Source organism: Propithecus coquereli, unplaced genomic scaffold (assembly GCF_000956105.1).
Source record: "Propithecus coquereli isolate 6110/MARCELLA unplaced genomic scaffold, Pcoq_1.0 Scaffold147, whole genome shotgun sequence".
Classification (NCBI taxonomy): domain Eukaryota; kingdom Metazoa; phylum Chordata; class Mammalia; order Primates; family Indriidae; genus Propithecus; species Propithecus coquereli.
In genome coordinates, this window is record NW_012139080.1 from 6,983,328 (window position 1) to 7,009,676 (window position 26,349).

Consider the following 26,349-nt stretch of genomic DNA (forward strand, 5'->3'; position numbering starts at 1 on the left):
TTAATTTAATAATTAGTAAACTCCTTAACTCAAAGGGATGAGTCTCCAATTATGAACACTCGTGAAGACCATGGTGGGCTGTCTGGGGTCAGCCTTGTTTCCCTGGGAGAGATTTGGGACAGGAGGCAGATGTGGGAGGCGTGAGGCGGTGCAGACACAGCAGGGAGGTCCATGCCCTTGCACCAGTGAATTCTGCTTTTGTTCTGTCTGGATATTAGAAGCAACTTTGAGTAGGCCCCCCCATTCTTCAGCGTTTTCCTTACAATGCTAAAATGTGCTTGTCATCTTTCTGAAAAGCAAGTAGTGTCTTTGGACTGAAAGCATCCCCCAGCTTCAAACTATGCTTCAAGATTGCTTGACCCAGAATGTTGGGTCTAACTCCAAAGCTAAAGCAGTTCACTGAGCAGTTTGTAAACTGCTTGCGGCTTTCATATCTGCCTGAAAACTCCTGCACAAGGCAAGTTAACACCGAATAGTGGAAAGAACGTTGAACTTGGAGTGAACAGAGTGTGGATGCCCTTGAGCAAGTTACTTAGCTTCTCTGAACCTTAGTTTTCTTGTCTGGAATATGGGAATAATAATATCTACTTCACAAGATTGCAGGGAGGATTAACACAAGGTATTGTGTATGTAAATGCTTTATGAATGCTACAATGTTGGACAAACACAAAGGGTTGCTGTGTCTTTGTGGAGAGGACCCGACACTGAGCAGAGGCAGCATCAGACCTTGCTTTTACAGCCATTAGTCCAGGGGTCTTAAGCTGGAGCATACACCACAGAGTCACCAGGAAGCATGTTAAAACAGATCACTAGCCGGGCCCTGCCTCCAACATTTCTATTAATAATTCAGTAGGTCTGCGGGGGGAGGCTGAGAATGTGTATTTCTAACAAGTTTCCCAGAGACGCTGATGCTGTGCCTCCGGAGCCCACTTTGAGAACCACTGCACCGAATCTATTTTAATGCATATACTTGTCACCGCAGTAACTCTTAGAAACACATAGAAACCATCGTTCACAAATCTCTTAGCGCCTCCCAGCATTTGCTCATGGTTGTTTCCTATTAATATTTCTAATTGAGGTAGTGGGCTGTCCTCTTAAATGTCTGTTCAGGTAGTACAAGAGCACTGGGGGAACTTCATGGAATAGGGTGGGATTTGGACCCCTGTTCGTTAAAAAAAACCTGTTGTTTCCACTGCAGAGTGGACTACAGGGAATAGCGTGAAGATCATACAAGCAGATTTTACCAAAGATGACATCTATGAATATATTAAAGAAAAACTTAAAGGCTTAGAAATTGGAATTTTAGGTAAGTAAATTGCAAAATACAAAGCTTATTGAAATAATTATCTTAGTGACACTTGGTAATTTCATCGTAGCTTAAACTTAACCCATGACTGTATTTTAAGCTGTAGCATTAAACTGAGTATTAAAGTTCAGTTCTTCAAGAGTTATTACTAGATTAGAAAGTTTATATATGGTTTTGAAATGTATCAAACTTACATATTCCAACCTTCCCAACTATATTTTCTGATATTAAAATGAATTTTCTTTCATGGAACTGATGTTGACATTTGGCAGAAGAGGAATCCCAAAAACATTGGCCTAAAGGAATTAGTTTAGCAAACAAACATTGCTGTGATTGATCCATGACATAGTGAATCAGTGTAGTTATTTGAGAATTGACTTTCTTTCTTTTTCATAAAACATGATAATATTTATTATTATTTTTTTTATAGAGATGGGGTCTCAATATGTTGCCCAAGCTGGACTCGAACCCCTGGGCTCAAGTGATCCTACCACTTCAGCCTCCTTAGAGCTGGGCCTACAGCTGCACCATAGTGCCTGGCCTAAAATAATATTTCTCCTGTAATGATTTATAGTCAAGGCATTTTATAGCCACAAACACAGTGCAGTGTTTGTATTGTATATAGAAGAAAGTAAGATTTGATTTCTAAACTTGCTGCTGAATTTTAAAAATAATTACATTTTTACAAATAAAAATGTAAAGCATATCATTGCAGAAAAATTGGAAAGAATAGAGAGGCTTACAAAAGAAAAATGAATTTCTTAAAATCCCAATAGTCTGAGATAGTATTTTGGTGCACATCCTTCCAGGCACATACACACATAATTTTAAAACTGGGATTATATGTATGTGCTGTTTTGTAATATATACTTTTAAAAAACTTATGTCACAAATGTTTTCCCATGTCTTTGAAATTCTAAGCAGCCATGGTTTTTAATGATTGCATTCCATTCCAACATATGTGACTACACTATGATTCTTTTAAGGTGTCTCCTATTAGCGGACAACATTTTTTCCCTCCAATTTCCTTACTATTATCAAATCATGCTGCAATGAACAACCTTATATATAAATCTTTTTGTACCCCTTTTTGGAAAAATTTCCCACCTGTTCCTCTGACACATTTTTGTTTTGCCTCTTTCCGCCAGTCAACAATGTCGGAATGCTTCCAAACCTTTTCCCAAGCTATTTCCTTAATGCGCCGGATGAAATCCAGGTAAACCTGTGCCCTTCTGTGTGCGGATTCCTCTCACTGGGTACTGGGCCCTCTGGCTGCGTGATCACCAGGGGGTGGGAAGGAGTGGTGGGAAGCCTGTCTGGCCAAAACTCTGTATTGCACAGGGTGTCTTAAGCTCCCTCTGTCTTTTCACCTTAGTACATAGTCAAGTGTACCACCACTTTTCATGACCATCTCCAAGATACAGACATCTTCCCCCTTCTCTGCACATCAGAACTTACCTGCCCACTGCCCTATCCTTTTGGGGTTCTATGCTTTGCTTTACAAAGGGGTAATTTGCATAACTGATTGATAGCTGTGGTTGCACTTGGGAGAAGGCCAGTTCTTTGGCTATCTCTGTCGTCCCAGGTAATCAGATCTGTCCAACTTTCAATGAGAGGGCAGTACATGACACAATCTCTGTGGTTGGGGGTGTTGTAAGTTCACTGAGTTGGGCACAGACCCATGGCTGCCATTGTTGGTAGTGAGTAAATTTTTTATGCGTTTTACAGTCCTTGCAGGCATTATTGGTTGATCCTTCCCCAAGACCCCGACCCATGAAGTCCGGGGTTATACCAATCTGAGCAGGCCATCGTGCTTCCATTCCCCAGCTCTGCAGGTGTTCCTGTGGGCCTGTTCAAGCCCTGAGTCTACTGCATTGGCATTAATGCAGATTGCTGGGAGGCTGCTGCACATCCTCTCCAAACTCCTCTCTGGGACAACATATCTAACCCTGCAGTCTCTGTTTTCCACACTCCCTGTTTCTGGCACAAGTCCGTATCTCTCCATTAAGCAAGTTCCACAATTGTTCCTCCTTCTCTGTTTATGTTTGCATTTGTGCTTGTGTGTGTGTCTGTCCCTCTTTCCTCGCGTGTTGGGTGATTCTAGTAGTTTCTTTACCTGGCCTCCATAGCCCAGAGCCTCTACCTTGTGTTATGCAACCATTCATCTTTCTATTCTCTACGCTACTTTGTCCTAGACCCACATAGGCTAACCTCTCTTTCTCCAGCTAGAAACTGAATCTCTTCCTTTGAAATATTGTATCTATATTCCTCCCTTAATTGTCAAGGAAACTCTTAACTGACTTATATTCAAGATCACATACACATAGAATCATAAAATGGATGTCAGATGTTTCCCAATTCTAGTGCGTTCTTGCTGAACATCAATTAGGAGCTGAATTTGCAGGCTGAGTGAGTGATGGAACCGCTTAGACGTGTACTTTTGGCCACTTCATGGTTATTTAGCACTGATTAATTCTCAGGATAATTTCTCCAGTGATCGGGCTGACTTGTGGTTGTGATTACTTATTACAGAGCCTCATCCACTGTAACATCACCTCAGTAGTCAAGGTATGTGATCCATATATGTGCTGAAAGCATTAAGATGTAGTAGTTGTTGGAATTTGGGAACTCAGGAGAATTGCCCCCTCCCACTATAGAAGCAGGACTCTTTGAAATTGAACCTCACTTGAGAGGCCATGTAGTGGTCTTTTAGTTGTCTTATTCTGTTTTCATCAAGAAAATACAGTGATGGATTCACTCTCCCTCATATCTGAATCTGATTTCTGCATTCAGTTTTGTCCCACGTCAGGACATATTAGGCTTGATGATGCTGAAACTTATTCAGGATTCCAAGGCAACTTTTTAAAAAAAATTAATATCTTCCTCTAGTTTTAGTTTTTGTAAATAAAAGAAAGCTCACTCTGGAAAAATGACAGAGAGCATGGCTTGGATTTTCTGGACTTTTGCTGTTCAGTAAATATTTGTTGAATTGAAGGTCAGGTTCATCTGTATTCTGATCCCAGCTCAGCTACTAATGGTTAGCACTGGGAAAGTTATCTAACTTCCTCGAGCTTCAGATTCTGTGTCTGTTATCAAAAGAGTTTTGGACCATGATGTCTTAAGTGCCATTCAGAATTCAGGATCAGCTGTACAAGCATTTGTATCATGACTCCCTCAAAGCTATCCTATACTGTGCCTTTGTGTGAATAATAAAAAGGCCACCTGCTCTGGCAGACAGTTTAGAAAAAGGTGTCGTTTAAGAATGAACACAGGCCGGGCGCAGTGGCTCATGCCTGTAATCCTAGCACTCTGGGAGGCCGAGGCGGGTGGTTCGCTCAAGGTCAGGAGTTCGAGACCAGCCTGAGGAAGAGTGAGACCCCGTCTCTACTAAAAATAGAAAGAAATTATCTGGACAACTAAAAAAATATATATATAGAAAAAATTAGCCGGGCATGGTGGTGCATGCCTGTAGTCCCAGCTACTCGGGAGGCTGAGGCAGTAGGATCGCTTGAGCCCAGGAGTTTGAGGTTGCTGTGAGCTAGGCTGAAGCCACGGCACTTTAGCCCGGGCAACAGAGTGAGACTCTGTCTCAAATAAAAAAAAAAAAAAAAAAAAAGAATGAACACAGCCTGAGGCTGCATGATTTGGTGAGTAGATGATACTTTTATGGGAATAAAATGTTTTCCCTTCCTCGGAGGGGATAGAGCCCCCTACCTCTGCAGTGGCTTGTGAGTGAGCCCCTAGCTTTCAGCCTGTACTCACCCCAGACCCGGGCACCTTGTGCAGTACACAAAATTTACAATTGTACATGGCAGCCCCAGTGACCATTCTGGAAGGTCAGGGGAACTGCAGCCATGAGTAAGGCCTGATCCTGATTTCAAGGAGCTGGGATGCTGGTTGGAGAGTAAGGGGAGGCTCAGTCTCACTCATCCGAACAACATGGACTGGCAGTGGAGGAGGACTGATTCCCCAAAGGAAATCAGGTTACTACCAACATAAGGCAGGGAAATGGATGCTGCATAGACCCCAAAAAACCCGATTTTTTTTCAAGTGTATAAGTTGGGCTGACAACAATTATTTTCATCATTGGTTGTTTTTCTGTAAGCATGCTGGTATTTTATAGTTTCCTGCTCAGTTATTATTGGGTACACAAACACACATTCTTTTTATGCTAAGCAATCCATGGCTTTTTAAAGGCCCCAGCTGATGTAATTTTAAGTTTTATATGTCCAACTGTTGTCTGCAGCCTTACCACTAAAATCTTTCACATTATTTTACATGTTGATCTTTCAGTCTTGGGCTGTTTGATCATGGGAGTTTCCCAAATGTATTTGACAGCCCTCTGACTCCTTTAGCGGAGAAATGCTTTGATTTGTTAAAAAAAAAAAATTATATATCGGTAGACACTAAGTTCCCTAAGTAACAAAGAAAATAAACTGAAGGTTAGCTTCTAAGTATGCCATGCCCCAATTAGCCACGCTGGTTGGAAGCATGATTAACATCACTTAATTATTTCAAAGGAGCCATCTGGAAGCAGTAGAGTCCTCTATCAAGGGCAGAGATGGGAGAATATGAGTTTGAGGGCAAAGAGAAGGTGGGATAAGAAACTAAATATTGGGAACTTTGAGACAGGGACCCACAAAATTCAGTGTTGTCTCTCTAATTGGGATCATTCACTCAACAAGGCAAGTGAATTCACTCGGGAGACTTCGAGGAAATGCTGTGTGACAGGGCTCAAATAATACCCCAAATGAAGTCAGTCAGGAAAGGGCACTGACACAATCTAGTCCCTCATGCTTCCCTCACCTCCCTCAAAATCCAGTGTTTCAGAGGCAGTCCAGGGGGTTCTAGAGAATTCCACGCCCCCAGGCCCTCGGAGCCCCTCAGCAGTGAAAACATTACCTGGAGGCTCTCTGAGACGGGCCCGGGCCCAGCCTGTGAGATGGAGCAGGGACAGGGACACAGCGTGCTGCGAAGCCACTGGAGAGCCCCTAGACGACATGGAGAAATGGGCAACATTTGTCTTCCGGTCCCGAGTCTCCTCTATCCCTCTGCCCCTCTCCTTCCATTTGGATCCCCCATCTCAAACCTGCTCCCGGGACAGGGCCTGGTCCCAGTCAGTCATGCTTCAGAGTACAGTTCGGTCCATGGGGTTGCCTCTTCTTCATTCATAAAATGTGTGCCTTGTAATTACGGAATGAAAAGCCCTTTTAGAGGGTTATTTAGGCCCAGAAGTGTTAGGGAAGACCTTTTCAAGGTGTGGTAGGCTGGGAGGGGAAGGGCTTCTCAACCCTGTTGTAATTCCGACAGACAGGCTTGGCCACATGCTCTGTCCGTGAACTGTTTCAAAGCCCACCTGCCGGCTGCGTGTGCTGCTGCAGTTGAACTGGAGAGATGTCCTTCTCCGCCTCATACCTTGTACGCAAGATGCTTGTAGATTCTTCTTAGGCTTCCGGATAGTCCCCCAGTTATGACTTATGGCCAGACTCCTTTTGCCTGTCACACAGAATAAAGACTATCTTGGGAACCTCAGTGTGGATCCCGTGGCCAAAAGCCAATTCCCACAAATTTTCACTGCCCCCGTTTTCCAGGAAGACTTTAGCTTCAAAGGGAAGAATCCAGAGGCCTCTGAACAGTTGCCATCTGTCTAGGCTGCATCCTATGGGGTCCAGCCAGACTCTGGGGTTGCCAGAACGACCTCCAATGAGTATTGGCAATTTTTGAGGCCATCTGAGAAGATTAAGCTCTCTCCCCCCAGCTCCCTCCAGCACTTACTTCTCTGAGTCCCTGCCCATCGCCACTTAGTTCCTTTATCGGGGCTTAACTTTGGCCTTCTCTTATAGATGACACAGCTAATTCTGAAACACATGGAATCAAGGTAAGGTCTTTCTTTGAAAAAGCATGGAGCAGTATGGCCTCCCTGTCTGGCAGTCAGCTAACGCGGGGACTGGGGAGACGGGGTTCTTTTGGCTGCTGCTTTGACAAAGGATACAAACTATGATGAAAGGACATGGAGATTATGGGGAAAAAAGTAACATTCTGGGCCACGCCAGCTCAGCAAACAGACTAGCATATTCGAAGGTCAAATGTAACAGATATTGGAGGGAGGAAGAGAACAGCAGTTTCAGCACACACTGGATTAAAAAAAATTAACTCATGTTCAGCATAAAAGAAAACTTTAGAAGCTGGCCTGAGACCAAGACCATCTCATTGTTATTATGAATTTCAGCTTTTGTCAGAATGAATATTCCAATTTAGTGGTAAAAATCACCACCCTATCAGTTTCTCCATTTATTCCATGTTTATATCACCCTATTACAAGGCCCATTTGGGAGCTCGGGTGGTATTCATTAAAAGCAAATGGTTGATAGTTTTATCTTCCCTAGAGGAAGGAGGGGCTTGGCCTTGTATTCTAATTTGCAGACCTCCTCCCCCCATGTTGAAACCATCGAATTGGGAAGGATTAAGGATATTGAATTTCAAAAGGTAAAGTAAGGCCCCTGGAGACCTGTGTAGGGGGCGTCTGCGTGAGCAGAAGCTGGACTGTCAAATTCCACCCACGATAGGATTCCACCATATGACATCTGTCCTGCTGTGGGTCATCTTTGTGAGTCTGAAGGGATCTGCAGCTCATGTGGTCACATTTAAGGGAGGAGGATCTCTTCCCCCTTAACTCCTGTCTGAGCTGAGCTGGTTATCCGGTATTTTGGCTGGGAGACCTTTGTTGTAGCAAAGCCTCTGTTTCCAGGAACATGCCCTTGATGTCACATGACTGCCAAGAGACATCACTGTGTGGTGTCCTCCTGGAGAACGCATCAGAAGTTCCACGCAGTTCTTGGAAGCAGAGCACTAGCGCGCATGGAAGCCTAGAGGGCGGAGTTTGACAGCATTTACATGTTTTCTTTCTGCTCAAAGTGGGATTGCGGCAAAGCAATGGAAACTTCGCGTCTTTGCCTTTTAGGCGGAAAGGTCTCATCCTGAACATTTCTTCCGGGGTAGCCCTCTTTCCGTGGCCACTGTACACCATGTACTCGGCTTCCAAGGTGAGTGATATCATGTGGCCCAAGTCTCTTCCTTCTTCCTCTTATTTTTTCCAGTTGGCATTTTTCTTTGGCTCACCTGGCAAGTTGATGGGGAGGTTTGTCTGCAGGCCCCCTTCTATGTGCGGGGAGTCCAGGTGTGGATTAGGGAAAGGCACCCCGTCTGGGCGCATGCAGCCCGGCAGCCGCACAGCCTGGCAGGGCAGGATTCCGTCCCCACTCACCTGCTGGGCCGGGGGCCTGTCCCGCTTCCTGCTGACAAATAACACTGAAGCTTCCTCCCTGACCTGGAGGCCTTGCCGGCTGTCCTTTGCCCTCGTTATAAAAACAACCCTAGGAGGAGGGAGCGCTCTACTAGGGAGCCCTTCCCCAGTAGGCTACTCTGTATGCGGTGGCCCTAGGGATATATTTATCCTAAAATGTATCTTCCCATTGAGGGAAGGCGCTCATCCCAGATAGAGAAATGAAGCGCTGATTCCCACCAAGACAAGCTGTGCCCCCTACTTTCTTTCCTCCCCCGACCCTGCTTTATTAGGGCATCTTTGACAAATAAAAATCGTATATATTGACAGTGTACAATGTGATATTTTGATATATGTGTACATTGTGAATTGATTAAATCAAGCAAATTAACATACCCATGACTTAACATACTTATTTTTTAGTGTGCTGTGAGAACATTTAAGATCCGTTCTCTCAGTCATTTTCAAGTATACGATACATTATTGTTAACTGTCTTCGCGTGCTGTGCAGTAGTGCTCAGATCTTCTTCACCCTATAAGGGGTAACTTTGTACCCTTCGATTCACAACGCCCCGCTGTATTTTAAGGTAAAGCAGGAAGCAGGTAGTGCCTCTGTGGTGCCCCCTGAAATCTGAGAGTTGGTTCTGACAAGAAAACAAACTCTGGGATCTTAGGTGTTTCTTCTTCTTCTTGCTCCAGGCTTTTGTGTGGACGTTTTCCAAGGCACTGCAAGTGGAATATAAAGCGAAAGGGATCATCATCCAGGTGAGGTGGACAGTTGTGTGTCCTCTGGAATGGGCACTCTGGACCCCCTGGACCTGGGGCCACTGCCTCCCTCAGGACTGGCTGTGCATGTGTGGCCGGCAGGGAGATGGGCTGGGTGACGGTATGTGGGTTCCTGTGACAGTTGCCAGGGCAGCTGCAGCCACCTTGGTCCTGCCTGCTGCTGTGGCTTCTGCTGCCCTCCCCTGTGCCCAGTGCTCAGAAATGCTATGGACCCTCTTGCTCCCTGATGCTGCATCAAAACAGAAATTGGGGTCTTGCCTTTTCCTCTATGCCCTAGATATGGCACATAGGCTTATGTGGGAGGAATTGTGGAGAAGAAACAAACAAAACAAAACAAAACTGGGCATGTGGTCCATGTTGGAAAGAGCGGAAGGGCTCGTAGCTGGGGAGGGGGTTTTCCCCTGGGGGCTGTTGGACTGTGATGGGCCACAGAGATCCCCGCACCCTGGTTCCTGGGCAGTCGGGGAAGGGGTGCTCTGTTTCCCCTTCCAGCTACAATGGCAGAGCCACCATGGAGACCACCTGTGCTCACCTAAATAGAGCTGGCCTGTCTATAGGCTGAGCGATGTGATGTTCTGAAGTGTCAGTGATTTACTTGTGCTTGGTTCAGCCACAGAGTTAGAGTTAAGCGGAGTCTGGAACCTAGAATAAACAGAGGTTTTTTTGGTTTTGTTATTGTTGTTTGGGAAAAAGTGTTATGATATACTATTAGAAACGAAAAAGGCACAAAGTTTTATCTTTAAAATTACTGCTGCACACATTGGTTTTTGATTAAAATGCCCAGACAGAAAAGTATTTTAGGCGGCCATTACTATAAACTAACCAGCTACAGGATAAAGCTTATTAAATAGGTAGAGATGAGTTAACGGTAGGAATTTGGCCAATAACATCATTTTCCCAGCCTAGTGGGTGACTGTAACAGCCATGTCATTGTGCCACAGTCCCTTTCTCTGCCCTGCTGAACCAGTCTCACCCATCAGAGATTTCTTCCCCCTTCCATGATGTGTTTTCCATTCTCCAACTTCAGCTGAAGTTGGAAATTCCCTTTTGCAACAGTGCCACTGTGCACAGGTTAAGTTTGCTGCAGTAAAAAGTAACCCCTAAAATGTCAGTAGCTTAAAACAACAAACTCTTATTTTGCATTCATGCTACACGTTCACTGTGAACTGGCAGGAGATTATTAGTTTGTTGCAGTGATGCAGGGACCCGGGCTAATGGGGCAGCCGCCATCCTGCTTACTGGCAGTTGACGTCAAAAAGGAGGAGGAGTTCTAGAGGATCTTGCTTTGACCATTGAGTACTCTGGCTCTGAAATGACATGTCACTTCTGCTCATAACTCATTGGCCAGATGTGGTTACATGGTCCCACCCAGCCATAGGTGTCCAGGAAGTACAATTCTATCATGTGCATGGAAGAAGAAAAACAGAAATCCTTGGTGATTTCTAAACATGAATGATTACCACAGCCACCTGCTTCCTAGCCATGGGGCACTCTTAGCATTATCTTGCTCTTGATCATCGTGGGCCACCCAGCAAGTATGAGAAAGTGAAAAAGACTGTGACCTTTCAAAAACCTAGTGGCTTCTCCAAATGCACACACAATTGGTGCACAATAAATATTTATTAAATGAATGAGGAAGTATGTACTATAGACTTGGGTTTGAATTTCATCTGAGTGGTCCCAGACAGCCTGCTTAAACTCCGTGTGCCTCAGTTTTCCCATCCATAAAAGAAGTTTATAATACTTGCATACCTCTCTGGGTTGTAGTGAAGATCTAATGAATAAATAAGTATACAAGTTTAAACAATATTTATTGAGCCCCTATTTTACACATAAAAGTGTTTTGTCAACCATGACTTACGTAGGAATGAAAATACTTATCATTATTTCCCTGTCCGGAAAGCATAGTTGAGAATGCATACTCCTTATGTTTCTCAAAGAGTAACTCTTGGAAAGCCTCAAAGAAAAGTGTTATGCAAATGGACCATAGCATTACTTTCCATAACAATCAATTCAATTGGATTAATTGGCTCATAATTGAATTCAATTAGGAAACAATGTAATTTCAAATGTGATGTGAAGAAAAATAAAACCAAGAAAACTATTAATAGCATAAATATTTTTTCTTTCTAAAGATGCCCAGGTCTTTGTGTCTGGGAATGAGGTAATAAAACCCTGTTATGAATCCTCATGCCAGGCCACAATGTGGTTAGACCACAGGTGGAAACACGGTGTTGGATTTTTAGGGCACAATGTGTGGTTATTTATTTTTCTTACCACACAGAAAAAGGTTATGAGGTATGTACCACTCTTGGTTCCTAACTGAAGTGTGAAAGTGAGAATCCAACATACTTTAAGTTGCTCCAATTTTAGTTACATGTATTAGAAAGAAACTTCTGAGATAGAGTTGCCAGATTAAATACAGGACATCAGTTAAGTTGGAATTTCAGATGAGTATGAATAGTTTTTAGTAAAAGTAGAAAGATTTGTTTGTTCTGAAGAGAAACCAGAGCATACGAATAGTTTTTAGTATGAGTCCGTCCCATGCAATACTTAGGACACAACGACGCTGAAATTTTTTTCATTGTTTAAACTACAAATTTATCTGAGTGTTCTTTTTCCTGCATTTTTATTTGCTAAGTCTTGCAGCCCTGTTCTGAGAGACAGCTCATGTCCTCTCAGTTGCCCTGTGGGTTGGGGAGGGCATTTGGGCCATCTGGTGTTGGGTGGTTGACGTCTCATCTTGAAAAACCAAACCTTCCGACTTCCAGCTCTGAACCAGTTCTGTGTCTTTTATCATTTAGGATCCCAAAACTTTTTATGGGAAGGGAAGAGTCGGGAAATGGTGGGATGGTAAAATGGGTGTTGATCTCTCAGGTTTGTTTCCTGTGCTGTGGTCTTTATTTCCCATTGTAGGTGCTGACTCCATATGCTATTTCGACCGCAATGACAAAGCATCTAAACACCAACGTGATAACCAAGACTGCCAAGGAGTTTGTTAAAGAATCACTGAACTATGTCACGATTGGAGATGAGACCTGTGGCTGCCTTGCCCATGAAATCTTGGTAATTGAGAACAACTTCTGTCCTTGAAGCAAGGGAGAGGGAGTGCAGGCGGCCCTAGCAGGGCTTGGCTAGTTCTTCCTTGCTGTTGGGGTGTGCGGCGATTCTCTCACGGCACGATGGGTTGACACCAAGCAGTAACATAGCACTGGCAAGGAGTATGTGGCGAGGGGGGAGAAGCTGGAGACTTGGGTGCTCAGCCCACGGGTAATACGAAGCCGTCAAGTCTCATCCTTGGCTGCCTCACTCCTCCACTCAGAAAGGAAGGTGGCTCCCAGGAGCTCTTGGGCAGGGAAGACAGACACCTGGAGCTTTGTTGGGGCTGCTGTCTTCCTTGGCCCTCTGTTCTAGTAAATGTTTAATGACCAGCCTTCCAGGGGAAAAAAGCAAACCAAATCAAACCTCTTTAATTTACAAACCAGCATTTCCTGAGTTCCATGGTGTAAATCCTCCCACCGTGGCTGATTTTAAGCTACCAACATGTCAGTGCACGTGAATTGAGGAGAGAGGAGTACACATGACTGGCTCTGTGAGAAAGTCCCAGCCAGCTTCATTACCATGGACTCCACCAAACGTGGAAATGAGGTTCAGTGGCATATGGCACACGAAGTTCTCACCTTTCCTGGGCTGCTTTTAAAACAAACACCAACATGAAACAAAGGTAGACTTGAGGATTTCCATGCTCATACTGAAACACACACAATGTCAGTGTAGTTCTGTTTTCAGCCCCCACAAAAAAATTTTAGATAGATTTTCCTTACTTACCCATCATCTGTCAGCTTTCTCCTCTACCTTACAGGCTTTTCTACAGTGGGAATTAGATCTCTCCCCCTGTTCCCCTCCTTCCTCTCTCGTTTCTCTTCTCTCTTCCTCTCTCCTCTTTCTCTCTCTTTCTCCCCCCCCTCTCTTCCTCTTTCCTTCTCTCTCTTTTTCATGGATGCTAGAAGGATTCACTACCAATGCCCTAAAGTCTCCCAAAGCATTCCTTTAGCTCCTGGGACTCACAAAGACTCTACCAAGAGATATTGAACTTTCTCACGTTATTATTTGCTATTTTTACTGTAGAACCTCAACAACATGCAGAATCGCCCTAACAATGTGCAGAATCACCAACTTAACTCACACTACAAAGCGGACATGCAGAAAGAATATAAGATCTTTATTTTCTTGGCCAGGCACGGTGACTCACACCTGTAATCCTAGCACTCTGGGAGGCTGAGGTGGGAGGATCGCTTGAGCTTGAGTTTGAGACCAGCCTAGGCAAGAGTGAGACCCCGTCTCTACTAAAAAAATAGAAAAAAATTAGCTGGGCATGGTGAAGCCTGCCTGTAGTCCAAGCTGCTCTGGAGGCTGAGGTAGGAGGATCTCTTGAGCCCAGAAGTTGGAGGTTACAGTGAGCTATGAGGATACCACTGCACTCTACCTGGGGCAACAGAGCAAGACTCTGTCTCAAAAAAAGAATTTCCTTAGGGCTGATGCTATGCAGGTGTCAAAGGAGTTTAAAGGGACTGCTGTGGTGTCTGAGAAAACCTCATGTGTTGAGAAAGTGTCGTAAGACCCTTAAACTTCAGCAGCTACTTAAAAGATTTTGGGACTTCATTTCAGTAGTCAGAAAAAACTATTTTCAAAGACCATGAATATGAGCTGAGGTGCTTGAGTCGCAGACCTTCCATGCTCTTCTTTCCTGCCAGACACTCTCATTTTTTGTCTGTTGAAGGCGGGCTTTCTGAGCCTGATCCCCGCCTGGGTATTCTACAGCAGCGCCTTCCAAAGGCTGCTCCTGACGCGCTACACGGATTACCTGAAGCGGAACGCCAAGGCCAGGTAGCCGCGGTCGTCGGCCACCCGTGGAATCCAGCGTGGTTCTTCTTCCCCAGCTCCGCGTGGCTGAAGAGGGGCCGGACGAGTAGACTAGCACCCTTCAGCCCCCAAGCCGGAGGGGGATGGTGCCACAGAGACTGAGAATACACATTTTTTGCCGCTTTACTTGAATCTGGAGGTCTTTGGGAAAGCTGTGCTGTAGAACCATGTGTTGTGTCGTGGGGTTTTAGGGTTTGGTGTGTAAGGAGATGAAGGTGTCTATGGGTAAAATTGGAGGAATTTCTATACTGGGCTTATATAAATGTGGTGAGATGAAACTTCTGGTTCTTGGAATATTGAGAACAATTATACCTACTAAGCTACTTTTGTTGTTGTGTTGTTGTTTTGCAACAGGGTCTCGCTCTGTCGCCCAGGCTGGAATGCAGGGGCATCATCATGGCTCACTGCAGCCTCCCACTACGGGGCTCAAGCTATCTTCCGCCTCCGCCCCTGAGTAGCTGGGATTGTAGGCGCGCCACCACGCCTGGATAATTGTTTTACTTTCTGTAGAGAAGGGGGTTTTACTGTTGCCCAGGCTGGTCTCAAACTCCTGGCCTCAAGCAATCCTCCCACCTCGGCCTCTCAAAGTGCTGGGGTTACAAGCATGAGCCACTGCACCCAGCCTAGTAAACTACTTTCATAGCTATGTTTGTAAAAGTCGAAACTCGAAGAATATCTGAGGTTGCTAGATTTTTTCAAGATTTCTGTAGTGCTGGAGCGCTCACTGGTTTTCAAACTGGGTTCCTCAGAGGCCCAGGAAGCTGGGTAAGGGCAGGCATTGGGCCGCAGCTACAGCAAGCCCGTTTCTGGTCTCCCTCCTCCCCCCATTTCAATGAATGCAGCACCAGCTTTATCCATGTCATTTATATTTGGGGTTCTATTAAGACTGTAAAAGCAAAAACATGCAAGCATGTGTTATTAAAAATAGTTTAAAAACCGAGTGGCTCTCTGCACCACTGAACGTTATCCCCCGAGCGCCAGCCCCAGCCCACTAGGGCGGCGGCCAGCAGGGGAGATCCAAGTGATTGGAGGGGGGGAGGGAGAGGTGGTGGCGGCCGGGGGCGGAGTCTGGGCGCGGGGGCGGGGGTGGCGGCCAGGGGGCGCAGAGGCCCGGCTGTGGCGGAGGGCCAGGGCGCCACGTTGGGGTAAATGGGAGACTTGGCGGGCAGGGCCTGGGCCGCGCAGCCGCGGACTTCAGGAACTGCAGGAGAGGGCGGCGGCTGACCGGCCCAACTATAGCCGCCGCCCTTGTCCTCGCCCTCCCGGCTCCCGGACCCACCCGCTATGGCCACCAAGGCTCGGTTTATGTATGATTTTGCTGCCGAACCTGGAAATAATGAATTGAGGTTTAGTGAAGAAGTCATCACAATTACAAATACGGATGTTGGTGGAGGGTGCCTGGAAGGAAGGAACAGCAGAGGAGGAGGGCTCGTTCCCACACACTATATGGAAATTTATCCAATGATGGAAAAGATCCGTTTTCTTGAGGAAACTCAATGGCTGATCAAGCCTTCCTTAATTTCCTGTCACTAAGTACAGCTCAAGCCAATTCGTCAGCTGCCAACAGCAATAACCAGGTTGGCAGTGGCGAAGACCCCTGCTCAGCCTGGAGTGCCTCCAAATCTGGGAACTGGGAGAGCTCAGATGGCTAGGGGGCCACGCCAGAGGGGCCTGGCACCCAAAAAACCACTCCCAACAACTGGGACACTGCCTTTGGCCAGCCACAGACCTACCGAGGTCCAGCAACTGGTGATGATGATGACTGGGATCAAGTCTGGGATGACCCTAAGTCCTCCTCACCTTACTTTAAGGATTCAGAATCAGCTGAAGCAGGAGACGGTCAGCAGGGAACAGTCGTGTTGGTGCATCTTCCATGTAGCTGCCACTTAACAAATTTTCTGGATTTGCAAAACCTAGAACAGAGCAGTATTTGTTGACCAAACAACTAGCAAAACCCAAAGAGAATAATAACCTCTTTGAGTTTTGTTGGAGATTATGGCCTAATGTGGGTTTATCCTACTTTTATGTTTCACTGTGTGGTGGCAGATCCCAGGAAAGGCTCCAAAATGTACTGTCTGAAGAGCTACACTGAGTATCAGCTAACACCTGCTGATACTAATCCATCTGTAAACCACGGGTAAGGACTTTGGTTACAGGAACATCTCCCGGTTAAGTCTAGGTCAGCCATTCCAATCCCTTCTCTTCCAGACAAACAAGTCACAGGCTGCTTTGAAGAGGAATTTATCAAAATGCACATGGAGAGACTTCAGGCCTGGGTGACCAGAACGTGTCAGCATCCCGTCATTTCGGAAATGGAGGTTTTCCAGCAATTCCTAAATTTCTGAGATGAGAAGGAATGGAAAACTGGAAAGATAAAGGCCGAGAAAGATGAGCTGGCAGGAGTTCTGATATTTTCCGCCATGGAACCAGAGGCATCTGACTTGGACTTAATAGAAACAGGGCGGAAGTGCGATGCTGTTGGGAAGTTCGCCAAGGCCATGGATGGTGGCCTGAAGGTGCTGCTGACTGCGGGGAAAGGGCGTTGGAAGTTGTGTGCAGGACCATTTCCTAAGGAATATCAGAAGGTAGGAAAGGCCTTACAGAGTAAAAGTCTTTAGTTCTAGTGGCTATCAAGGCGAAACCGATCTCAGTGATGCTGTAACAGAAGCAGGAAAGACTTAGGAAGAAATTGCCAGTCTCTTGGCAGAATAGCCAAAGAAAGATCTCCATTTCCTGATGGAATGTAATCATGAGTATAAAGGTTTTCTTGGCCGCTTGCCTGATACCACTGGCACCCACAAGGGAGCAATAGAAAAAGTGATAGAAAGTGATAAACTAGTTGCAACTAGCAAAATCACCCCACAAGATAAACAGAGCATGGTGAAACTAGTCGGCACCATGTCTTATGCATTGCAAGCTGAGATGAATCACTTTGACAGCAATCGGATCTACGATTGCAGCAGCATCGTTCGCCTGTGCCTGGAGCAGCAAGTGCACTTCTACCAAACAACTGCAGAAAAGTTGACGCAGCCCCGCAGCCGATTTCTGGTTGTGCAGAACAGAACAAAACAGAATATGAAGAAAATTCCGAAGTGCTTCTTTCTGACCTGGGGCAATGCAATTCAAAATGGATTTTTTTCTCTATTATCACAAAGGAAAAAAAAAAAAAGGAAAGAAAGAAAACCAAAAAAGAGTTGCAAAAAACTGCATTTATTTTATTAACCAGCCTAAAGACATCAGTTATTAGGGATGGTCTTCTTTTGTTTTTTTCCATATCTATTATTTAAACCATTATTTCCATGATTTAAATGGAAATTATCTCTATTTTTGGTAAGTACTTAAAGTTATCAGAATTCTGAATGAAAATTAGGGGTTTCCTCCCACTGATACATAGAACCGTAATTTATAAGTCACCTACAATCTTCAAGTTCTTCCCCAATGTCAGATAATTAATTATTAATTGCTTTCTCAAAAATATGAGACATGCCAGAATAAAAAAATATATATGTTTGTATATTTTTATACCTCTTTTCAGTCCTCTGGGGTTCCTGTCCATTTAGGGAGATCTGCATACCTTCCGTTAACACAGTTATGACTCAAGTGCTTACATTTCATGAGGGAGGAAGCAGGGGGCTTTTGGGGCTGCTGGTGCCCTCATGGTGTGTGGCAGGTGGGCTGTCACCTGTCCTGTCAGGGGACGTAGCTTGGCAGATGTGCAGGTCAACCTGCCCACCTACTGCCCTTGGGATTGTTTCCGATGTGTTGCTCTCACATGAGGACCAGTGCTTTCTCCTCATACTTCCTTCCTTCCTAATCGTGGTTAAGGCATGTTTTATGCCAGAAAGAATAAGTAAGAAAAATGTGAGGGCTTTTAAAAAAATTCTATGGCCTTGCTCCCAGGGTTGAGTAGCTGTGCTGATACCTATGTGCAGGAGTACTCTAGGGCTGTGGTCCCCAACCCCTGGGTATGTGGCCTGTTAGGGACTGGGCGGTAGAGCTCTTTCCTCCCCCACTTCCGTGGATAAATTGTCTTCCATGAAACTTAGGAACTGGGGGGCCGCGCAGCGGAAAGTGAGCAGTGGGCGATCCAGGGAAGCTTCATCTGTATTTACAGTGGCTCCCTGTTGCTGCCATCACCATCTGAGCTCTGCCCTCCTGCCCATGGAAAAATGGTCTTTCATGAAACCAGTCCCTGGTGCCAAAAAGGTTGGGGATCGCTGCTCTAGGGGAAGGTGCAAAGGCGGCACCCTCTGCGGCCCAGGACCCCTCCCCTCTGCATTCCTAAATTGTTCATCAGACTTAAGGAGAAGTGCTGGTCCTAGCATGGCACCTGCTCGACTGGGATTGTGGGCTAGCGGGCCAATGGTGTTGTCAGAGAAGATTAAAAAGCACAGTTTGGCACCTCTGCTCCCATCCCCCAGTGGAAAGTTCGGGTACTGAGAAGGGTGACAGCCTGAACAGTGTGCAGAATCCCTGGGCTCTTATGCTGAAGAGAAAGTACAGACTGATGGGTCTTCCTATGTCCTAAACTTCACACACACTTTTTCTCAGCACAGTACTTCACTTAATGTCCTAAAGCAAAACAGGGTCTTGACACACTGTCAGCTCTAAATCTGAACACTCAGACACACTGTCTCACTCCTGTGGACGAGGATTTCCGTCTTCCACAGTTGCCTAACCACATTACCGCCTACTGCTTTCATCTTTCTGACCTAATAATTATATTACAGAAAATGGAAAGTCCAGGCAGCATAAATAAAATGAAATCAAAAAATGAGTAGATGAGGAAATTCAATGAACATGAATATGGGAACGTCTTATTCTTCAATGTCATGGGTTTTTGTTAATGTTTTATAAGTTATTTTCCCCACTTGATTTTTATTTTATAAAATCCCATAGAACAGTGTTTATGATACAGCCATTTAACGTATGTACAAATTGTAAAGAATATGTATAAATGTTTAACACAAATGTAAGAGCACGTAGAAGTCAACATGTAAATAGTTTAAAAAAACCGTACAGGAAATTATCAGAGCACTTTTTCAAAACAAAACAAAAACCCATTGCTTTAATGCAGGAGTTGATAACTGTAGAAATGAGGTTTCTGTAGGTCTTCAACTCTTGAGGTGCTTCAGACACACAGGGTGGTGCGTGGACTAGAAACATTTGAAGAATTGCTTACTTACGTGTCTGGAAATTGAGGGGGTTGTTGGCTTGAACTCCAGCTGGGGCTGCCACATGGAACACCTATTCATGGCTTCTCTAACTGGCTGCTTGGTCTTCCTCGAAGGATGGTGGCTGGGTTCCAAGAATGAGTATACCAAAGAAAACTAGGTAGAAGCTGTAAGACTTAACCCTGGAAGTCACAGAGCATCATGCCATTCGGTGAGAGGGATGCCAAACGTACCTCACGTATCAAGTGAAATGGTCCATATTGTCATGCCTGTCTTTGGAAAATACAGTGTGCCCCACTAATTAATCTTAGTACGAGTGTGTGTCCTAGCATGTATCAATTATGAATTGCTTGGCCTTTCAGCTAGTGCTGGAGCAACTTATAAACGTATAGGTATTTTGTTTCTAGAAACCTTTACATCAAACCTTGGTAAATGTGCCTTTGAGGAAGAACTTCCACAATCAGCAGCTTAGGGGAGAAAGGAATGTACTTCAGTTTATACAGCCTGGGATGGATTTTTAGAGATAATTTTTAGTTGTATGATACTGGAGTTTTTCTAATATGTTAATCCTCAGTTGATTTGAATGGTTATCCAATAAACTTCTTGAAGGTCTTTAAAGTAAGTGAGAATTTCTTCACAGTAAAGACTCCCAGATGTTGGTTGGACTGGCTTATGCAGTGAGGGTGGAAAAATTCTGTATTTGAAGATCTTTGTCCCCATCCCCACTAGTATTAGATAATAGCTAGCATTTGTTGAACAGTAATCATAGTCGGGGACTATGTAAAGCCTCATAACGACTTGAGAAGTAGGTACTATTATTATTGTCTTCTTCTTGCAGATGAGGAAACTGAGGCACAGAAGAGTTAACTAACGTGTGCAGGTTAACCTGACCAGTGAGTGGCAGTGCTGGGGTTTGAACCTGGGTCATCTCTTGCCCACCGTCACTAGGCTAAAACACAACAGAAGAGCCCTACAGTCTGGGCTAAGTTTATTTAATTGAAATTAATGTCAAAGGGTGAGCATTATACCGTGAACTCTGTATTTTTCACTTTCACATATCGTAGAGACAAGGGGAAGAATCAGGCTTCTGTGGCCAGGCCCACATGTCTGGATTTCAACACTGACCACTTTCCAATGCACCATCCTCTGGGAGTCATTCAGGAACAGGGAGAACTGCCAACTCTCACTGACCTTTAGTTTCTGCTGAGGCGCACTGGGCTCTTGTTTCTCGCCTGATTCTCTTACCTTTGGAGAGCTTGGGAGCCCTGGGACAGAGCAGCATCAGAAGCTGGCCATTTGGATAGATGCATTCCCTGTGCGTTCTTCCAGCCTCCCATCTGTGCTGCTTTCCAGGATGCCAAAGGCCGAAGAGGCCCTTGGACAACACTGGGAGCAGGGAAATGAGGTGATTATGGGCTGCTGCTCAGAGAAGCATCGGCAGCTGTTGCTGGGGTGGTTCCCTGGGGTTTCGTCCTTGCCTTGCTCTTGTGGATGGGAACCAGAGTGCCCCACTTCAAAGGCTGCCTAAGCCAATCCTTGCCAGAGAAAGCTGAGGATGCTTATCCCAGGGCCAGCATGATTTCAATCAGATTCGTCTGCTTCGGATGCCAAAAAAAGATGATTGTCCTCATTGTTGCTTATCCACTGTGCTCAGGCCTCAGCTGGGCCTGACTCATCTGCGAGAGAAGTTGGGTCTTTCCTACCTAATCCCGTAGAAATTGTAGAACAGAAGCCAATTTGGGAAAGAAATGCCTCAAATTTTTTGAGCTGCCCGTGTGTGTGTGTGTGTCTAAGGGGTGAGGGTGTTAAGGAAGAAAAGGAGGCCACAGAGGAGAGGAACTGTTTCAGTTTCACAGGCTCTGACAAGATGACTGACAGTGGGCCAAGCCACTTGGCCTCTTTGGGCTCTAATTACCTCATCAGTAAAATCAGGTCTTACTACATGATCTATCCTTTTCTATTCAGCTCTTATAGTCTATAAGTTTCAAGTAAGTTGTGGAAATAAACTGTCTTTTTTTAATCTTTACTTTTTCTGATTAGATACAGGAAATATAATAGGAAATATGTAGGAAATATAAAAACTATAGAAAAAAGAGAAGAAAATATAAATCACCAGTCATCCTATCCCCCAGAATTAACCATTCTTCATTGATGGTGGATTTCCTTTGATTATTTTCTTCCCCTGGCTATTTAATTAGGTTCTTTGTCAGAAATTTAGAATACCAATTTGTGAGGATAAACTCCATGGGTCAGGGTAAACACAGACTGCAGGTAGCCCTGGAGCTGAGGAAGAGCTTTGATTTTCGGTAAAATTTGGGAGTCCGCAGCTCTCCGATCAACCTCGCACTGCTCTGTCACCTTGTATTTCTCCTTTTCTGTGTCAAAGATCTCACCTTCCTGGTATCTGGGCTTCCACAGCTGCTTTGTGAAGTAAGCATCGGTAAGATGTTTTGGAAGCTTCACATTGCTGATACCAGTTTTTATGGAGGTGGTGATTACAGATTTCTGGTGTGTTCTTCACAGAGGAACTCGATTGAGGACCAGATGTCCAGTCACAAGTAACAAGCCACTGTTCAGCTGCTTCAGGAAAAGCATCCTCTTGCCTTTGTGGTGCCCAGTGAGGATGGTCAGGATGGTCCCAGGACGGATGCCAGCTCGCAGTTCTCTCCCATGCCGACAGAAGGGCTTTTCGCCGTGGCTCAACAGCTTCCAAGGCGCATCTTCAGGAGGATAATATCTAGGCATTTTGCGAAGTTTAACCACCTGAATATCACCATTCTTGTCACTACCAGTTGTTTTTTGACATTGGCAAGAACCTTTTCCTTTTTTTCTTTTCAATCTTGGATTTAGCGGCTGAGTACTTCCTCTTGTACATAGCCTTTCTGGAATATCGGGAATATCTGCTGATTCCTCTCACGAGGACAGGATTTTGCCTGCAGCAGGGCTTCCCCTTCTGGGGCTTTTTAGCCTTGAGTTTACCCTTTTTAGCCTTGCCACTGAAGCCACTGCCTTCTTGGTTTCAGGTTTCTTCTCCTTGGTATCTGGCTTCTTAACTTTTCCACCCACCATCTTGCAAGATGACAAAGAGACTCCTTTTATAATTTTTTATGTGTGTGTGTGTTTGCATGTGAGTCTAAGTACAGGTTTTATATTCTGCCTTTTCTCTTAAGATTTTAGTAACTATTCAAAAGATGATTTACAATGGTTGCTTAATACTTGTCCATATGATCGAACACAATTTATTTTATCATCCCTTTTTGCTTTGCATTTAGGTGTTTTCTGATTTTTAAAATCTTATAAATAACTTATAACAATATACATTTCTGTATGTGTATCTTTCTGTTGTTGATGTTTCAACTGTTTTTTATAATGGCTTTATTAATTCACATACTATACAATTCATCCATTTAAAGTATACAATCCTATTATTTTTGATATATTCACAGAGTTGTGTAACCATCATCGCAATCAACTTTAGAGCAATTTTAGAACATTTTCACCACCCCACATAGAAACACCATACCCATTAGCAATCATTTCCCATGCCACCCCCCAACCCCACCCCCAGACCTAAGCAACCACAAATGAGCTTTTTCTCTCTATTGACTTGCTTGTTCTGGACTTTTAACATAGCTGGAATCATATACCATGTGACTTCCTGTTATTGACTTCTTAACATTATGGTTTCAAGATTCATTATTTTTATTATTTATTTCTGAATAACATTCTATCATATGAATATTTCAAATTTATTTATTAGTTCATCAGTTGATGAGCATTTAGGTTGTTTCCACTTTTGGGCTATTATGAGTAATGCTGTTCCAAACATTTGTGTACAAGTTTTTGTTAGATATATGTTTTTATTTCTCTTGAGTGTATACCTAGGAGTGGAATTGCTGGGTCATATGGTAACTCTATGTTTAACCTTTTCAGAAACCGTCAGACTGTTTTCCAAAGTGACTGAACCATTTTATGTTATCATCGGCAGAATATGAGGGTTCCAATTTCTCTACATTTTTACTAGTACTTGTTATTTATATGTCTTTTTTTTTTTTTTGAGACAGAGTCTCACTGTGTTGCCCGGGCTAGAGTGCCGTGGCGTCAGCCTAGCTCACAGCAACCTCAAACTCCTGGGTTCAAGTGATCCTCCTGCCTCAGCCTCCCGAGTAGCTGGGACTACAGGCATGCGCCACCACGCCTGGCTAATTTTTTCTATGTATTTTTAGTTGTCCAATTAATTTCTTTCTATTTTTAGTAGAGACGGGATCTCGCTCTTGCTCAGGCTGGTTTCCAACTCCTGAGCTCAAACAATCCGCCTGCCTCGGCCTCCCAGAGAGCTAGGATTACAGGCGTGAGCCACCACGCCCGGCCTATATGTCTTTTTGATTATAGCTATACTAGTGGGTGTGAAGTGGTATCTGGTTGTGGTTTTGATTTTCATTTCCCTGATGGCTCATGATTTTGAGCATCTTTCATAGACCTATGGGCTGTTTGTATATATTCTTTGGGGAAATATATACTGAGATCCTTTACCCATTTTTGTTTTATTTTGCTTTGAGATGAGGTCTCACTATGTTGCCCAGACTGATCTTGAACTCTTGGGCTCAAGAATCCTCTTACCTCAGTCTCCTGAGTAGCTGGGACCACAGGCTCCTTCACCCATTTTTAAAATAAGGTTGTTTATCTTTATATTTTTGATGCGTGTGCATCTTTACATTACTGATTATTTTCTCAGAGTAGAATTTCTGGATAAAGATGTCTAAACATTTTTAAAGGTCCTTATTTTTATTACCAACTTGTTTCTTAAAAAGTTGTATAAATTTATACCTCCATCTTTTGCAGTAGTTCTCAACTGGGGAGCAATTTTGTCCCCCAGGAGACATTTTGCAATGTCTGGAGACATTTGTTGGTTGTCATAACTCAAGGAAGGAGAATGCTCCTGGCATCTCTCATTGGTAGAGGCCAGAGTTGCTTCCAAACATCCTGCAGTGAATGCACAGCACAGCCCCTTCCCCAACCAACACAGAATTATCTGTCCCAAAATGTCAACAGTGCTAATGTTGAGAAACTTTGATCTATAGTCTATGAGGGTGCCCATTTCAAGATTCCTTTGTTTTTATCCCTGCATTCTTGGTTTTAGAATTATTGTTAGATCCTGTCTGGTCAAATGATTAACCCTTTTGAATTATTCCCCTTTGAGCCAGTATGTCTTCCATCATTAAAAACTGGAGCGTGATATATGCAATTCACTCCCACAAGTGTTTGGGTTTTACTCTAAACAGTTTATTTACTCTAAACAACAACACAGACAAAATGCCATATAAACACAAAAGAAGTGATGCGGAATCAGCTGGCTGGCTGGCTTTGGATCTGAGGCTCAAAACAACACAGCCAGATTCTGAAGAGAGAACAAAGGCGGGAGGGGGGATTTTCTTTTCTCTACAGCCCGCCAGAGGCCAAGTGAGCTCCACCAGGTGTCAATCATGCCTGCATCAGACCAAAGGAAACTAGCTCCAGGGACTTACCCAAGTATAAAAGTTTATCATTTTACAGAAGTTGAAATACCAGCATCAATATTAAAATAAAAGCAAGTTTTACATAACAATCAAAAATACAAAAGACTGAAGGAAGAGACCCTGTATGAAAAACTGGGCAATTCAGCGAATCGAGAACTGTGTCTTGGTGGCGGCAATGGAAGATGGTGCCCACCGAGCCCTCCCCTAGGTGACTAGTAAGTGTATGAGCAACTTTAGATTTGCAAAAATGTTAAGTTCTTGCCAAACCAATCCCTTCCTTCTTGCGATGACACAGGTCACTGCTTATGAGGGTGCAAACTTCTTAGCTTGTGCTCGAACCCTTTTCTCACAGTCCGCTCTGTTTGGGCAGTAAATCATGTAGGCCTCTGTTTGCACTGGGTCTTGGGTATTTGGTTCATTTAGAAGTTTCTGTATTCCTGGTAAGATCTGTTTGATCATGATGGCTGGCCTCCAGTCCTCGTCCTCCTCCAGGATGGACAGGCACAGCATGCCCGAAGGGGACACGTTGGGGTGAAATAATGGAGGTTCAAATTTACACTTTGGAGGTGAGGATGGGTAGTCAACCTTGAAAAGCATCCGCAGCTTGAACAAACCTCCTTTCCATGGAATCTTCTTCTTTCCTGGAATGGCGCACTCCCAGTTCATGAGGTTCTTCGTGCCGTTGGAATTTTTTTGTCAGGACAGCCACAAAAGGGTGGTCTTTCCTCCAAGCTTTTTGCTCCTGGGAGAGTCTGGTGAGGGCCATCCCTGACATATTCAGAATTGCTCTGATGCCCTCAGTGAGTGTAGGGAGGTCTGAGCCAGGCAGCGGGCAGTTCTCTTTGTCTCTCCCACAAGTATTTGTCAAAGCCTACTACGTGTTACTTGTAAGTAGATCCAGAGAAGGATACAGCAAATCAACAAGACAGTAACTCTAGGGGTGTAATGAGAACAATTACTTACTGCTACCTTCTATACCTAATATGTGTTATAGACATGTACATTTTCACTCACCACTGCACACAATGAAGTAGGTATTGCGTTAGTTAGCTTTAAGTTCAGTTGCAAACTTACAATTGTGTAATAGAGACTCCCAGAGTGGCTTAGAAAAGGAAGATATTACTTTCTTTTTTGTATAAAAGTCCATAGCTAGGCGGTCCAGGGCAGGAATGCCAGCTCTGTTCCAGGAAGTTTTTACATACCCAGGTCCTCCTGCTTACCACTACCTTATTCCTACAGTGTCCAAGATAGTGGCTCATCTCCAGCCATCACATCTATATTTAGGCAGCAAGATGGGAAAAGGAGGTGATGAAAGAGGAGCAAAGAGTGTACGCCTGCTTTGTTTGAAGAAAGATTCCTAGA

At 44.3% G+C, this 26,349-nt stretch overlaps 1 protein-coding gene and 3 pseudogenes across 2 annotated transcripts in view; 2 read left to right on the plus strand and 2 right to left on the minus strand.

The window, feature by feature from the left end:
- Positions 1–14,265, plus strand: part of HSD17B3 (hydroxysteroid (17-beta) dehydrogenase 3) — a 52,000-nt gene extending 37,735 nt beyond the window's left edge. Inside the window, exons 6-13 of the mRNA XM_012640017.1 lie at positions 1,199–1,306; positions 2,455–2,522; positions 3,839–3,874; positions 7,150–7,184; positions 8,268–8,349; positions 9,288–9,353; positions 12,291–12,440; positions 14,155–14,265. Of these exons, the coding sequence (XP_012495471.1) occupies positions 1,199–1,306; positions 2,455–2,522; positions 3,839–3,874; positions 7,150–7,184; positions 8,268–8,349; positions 9,288–9,353; positions 12,291–12,440; positions 14,155–14,265 (656 nt within the window). The remainder of the gene's footprint in view (positions 1–1,198; positions 1,307–2,454; positions 2,523–3,838; positions 3,875–7,149; positions 7,185–8,267; positions 8,350–9,287; positions 9,354–12,290; positions 12,441–14,154) is intronic.
- Positions 14,266–15,581: 1,316 nt separating this feature from the next.
- Positions 15,582–17,881, plus strand: LOC105806814 (annotated as a pseudogene).
- A 3,804-nt stretch (positions 17,882–21,685) lies between these two features.
- LOC105806828 lies at positions 21,686–22,540 on the minus strand (annotated as a pseudogene).
- Positions 22,541–25,161: 2,621 nt separating this feature from the next.
- LOC105806826 lies at positions 25,162–25,762 on the minus strand (annotated as a pseudogene). Its single transcript, XR_001137294.1, has one exon. The product of XR_001137294.1 is annotated as an SUMO-conjugating enzyme UBC9 pseudogene (transcript).
- Between the last annotated feature and the right edge of the window lie 587 nt (positions 25,763–26,349).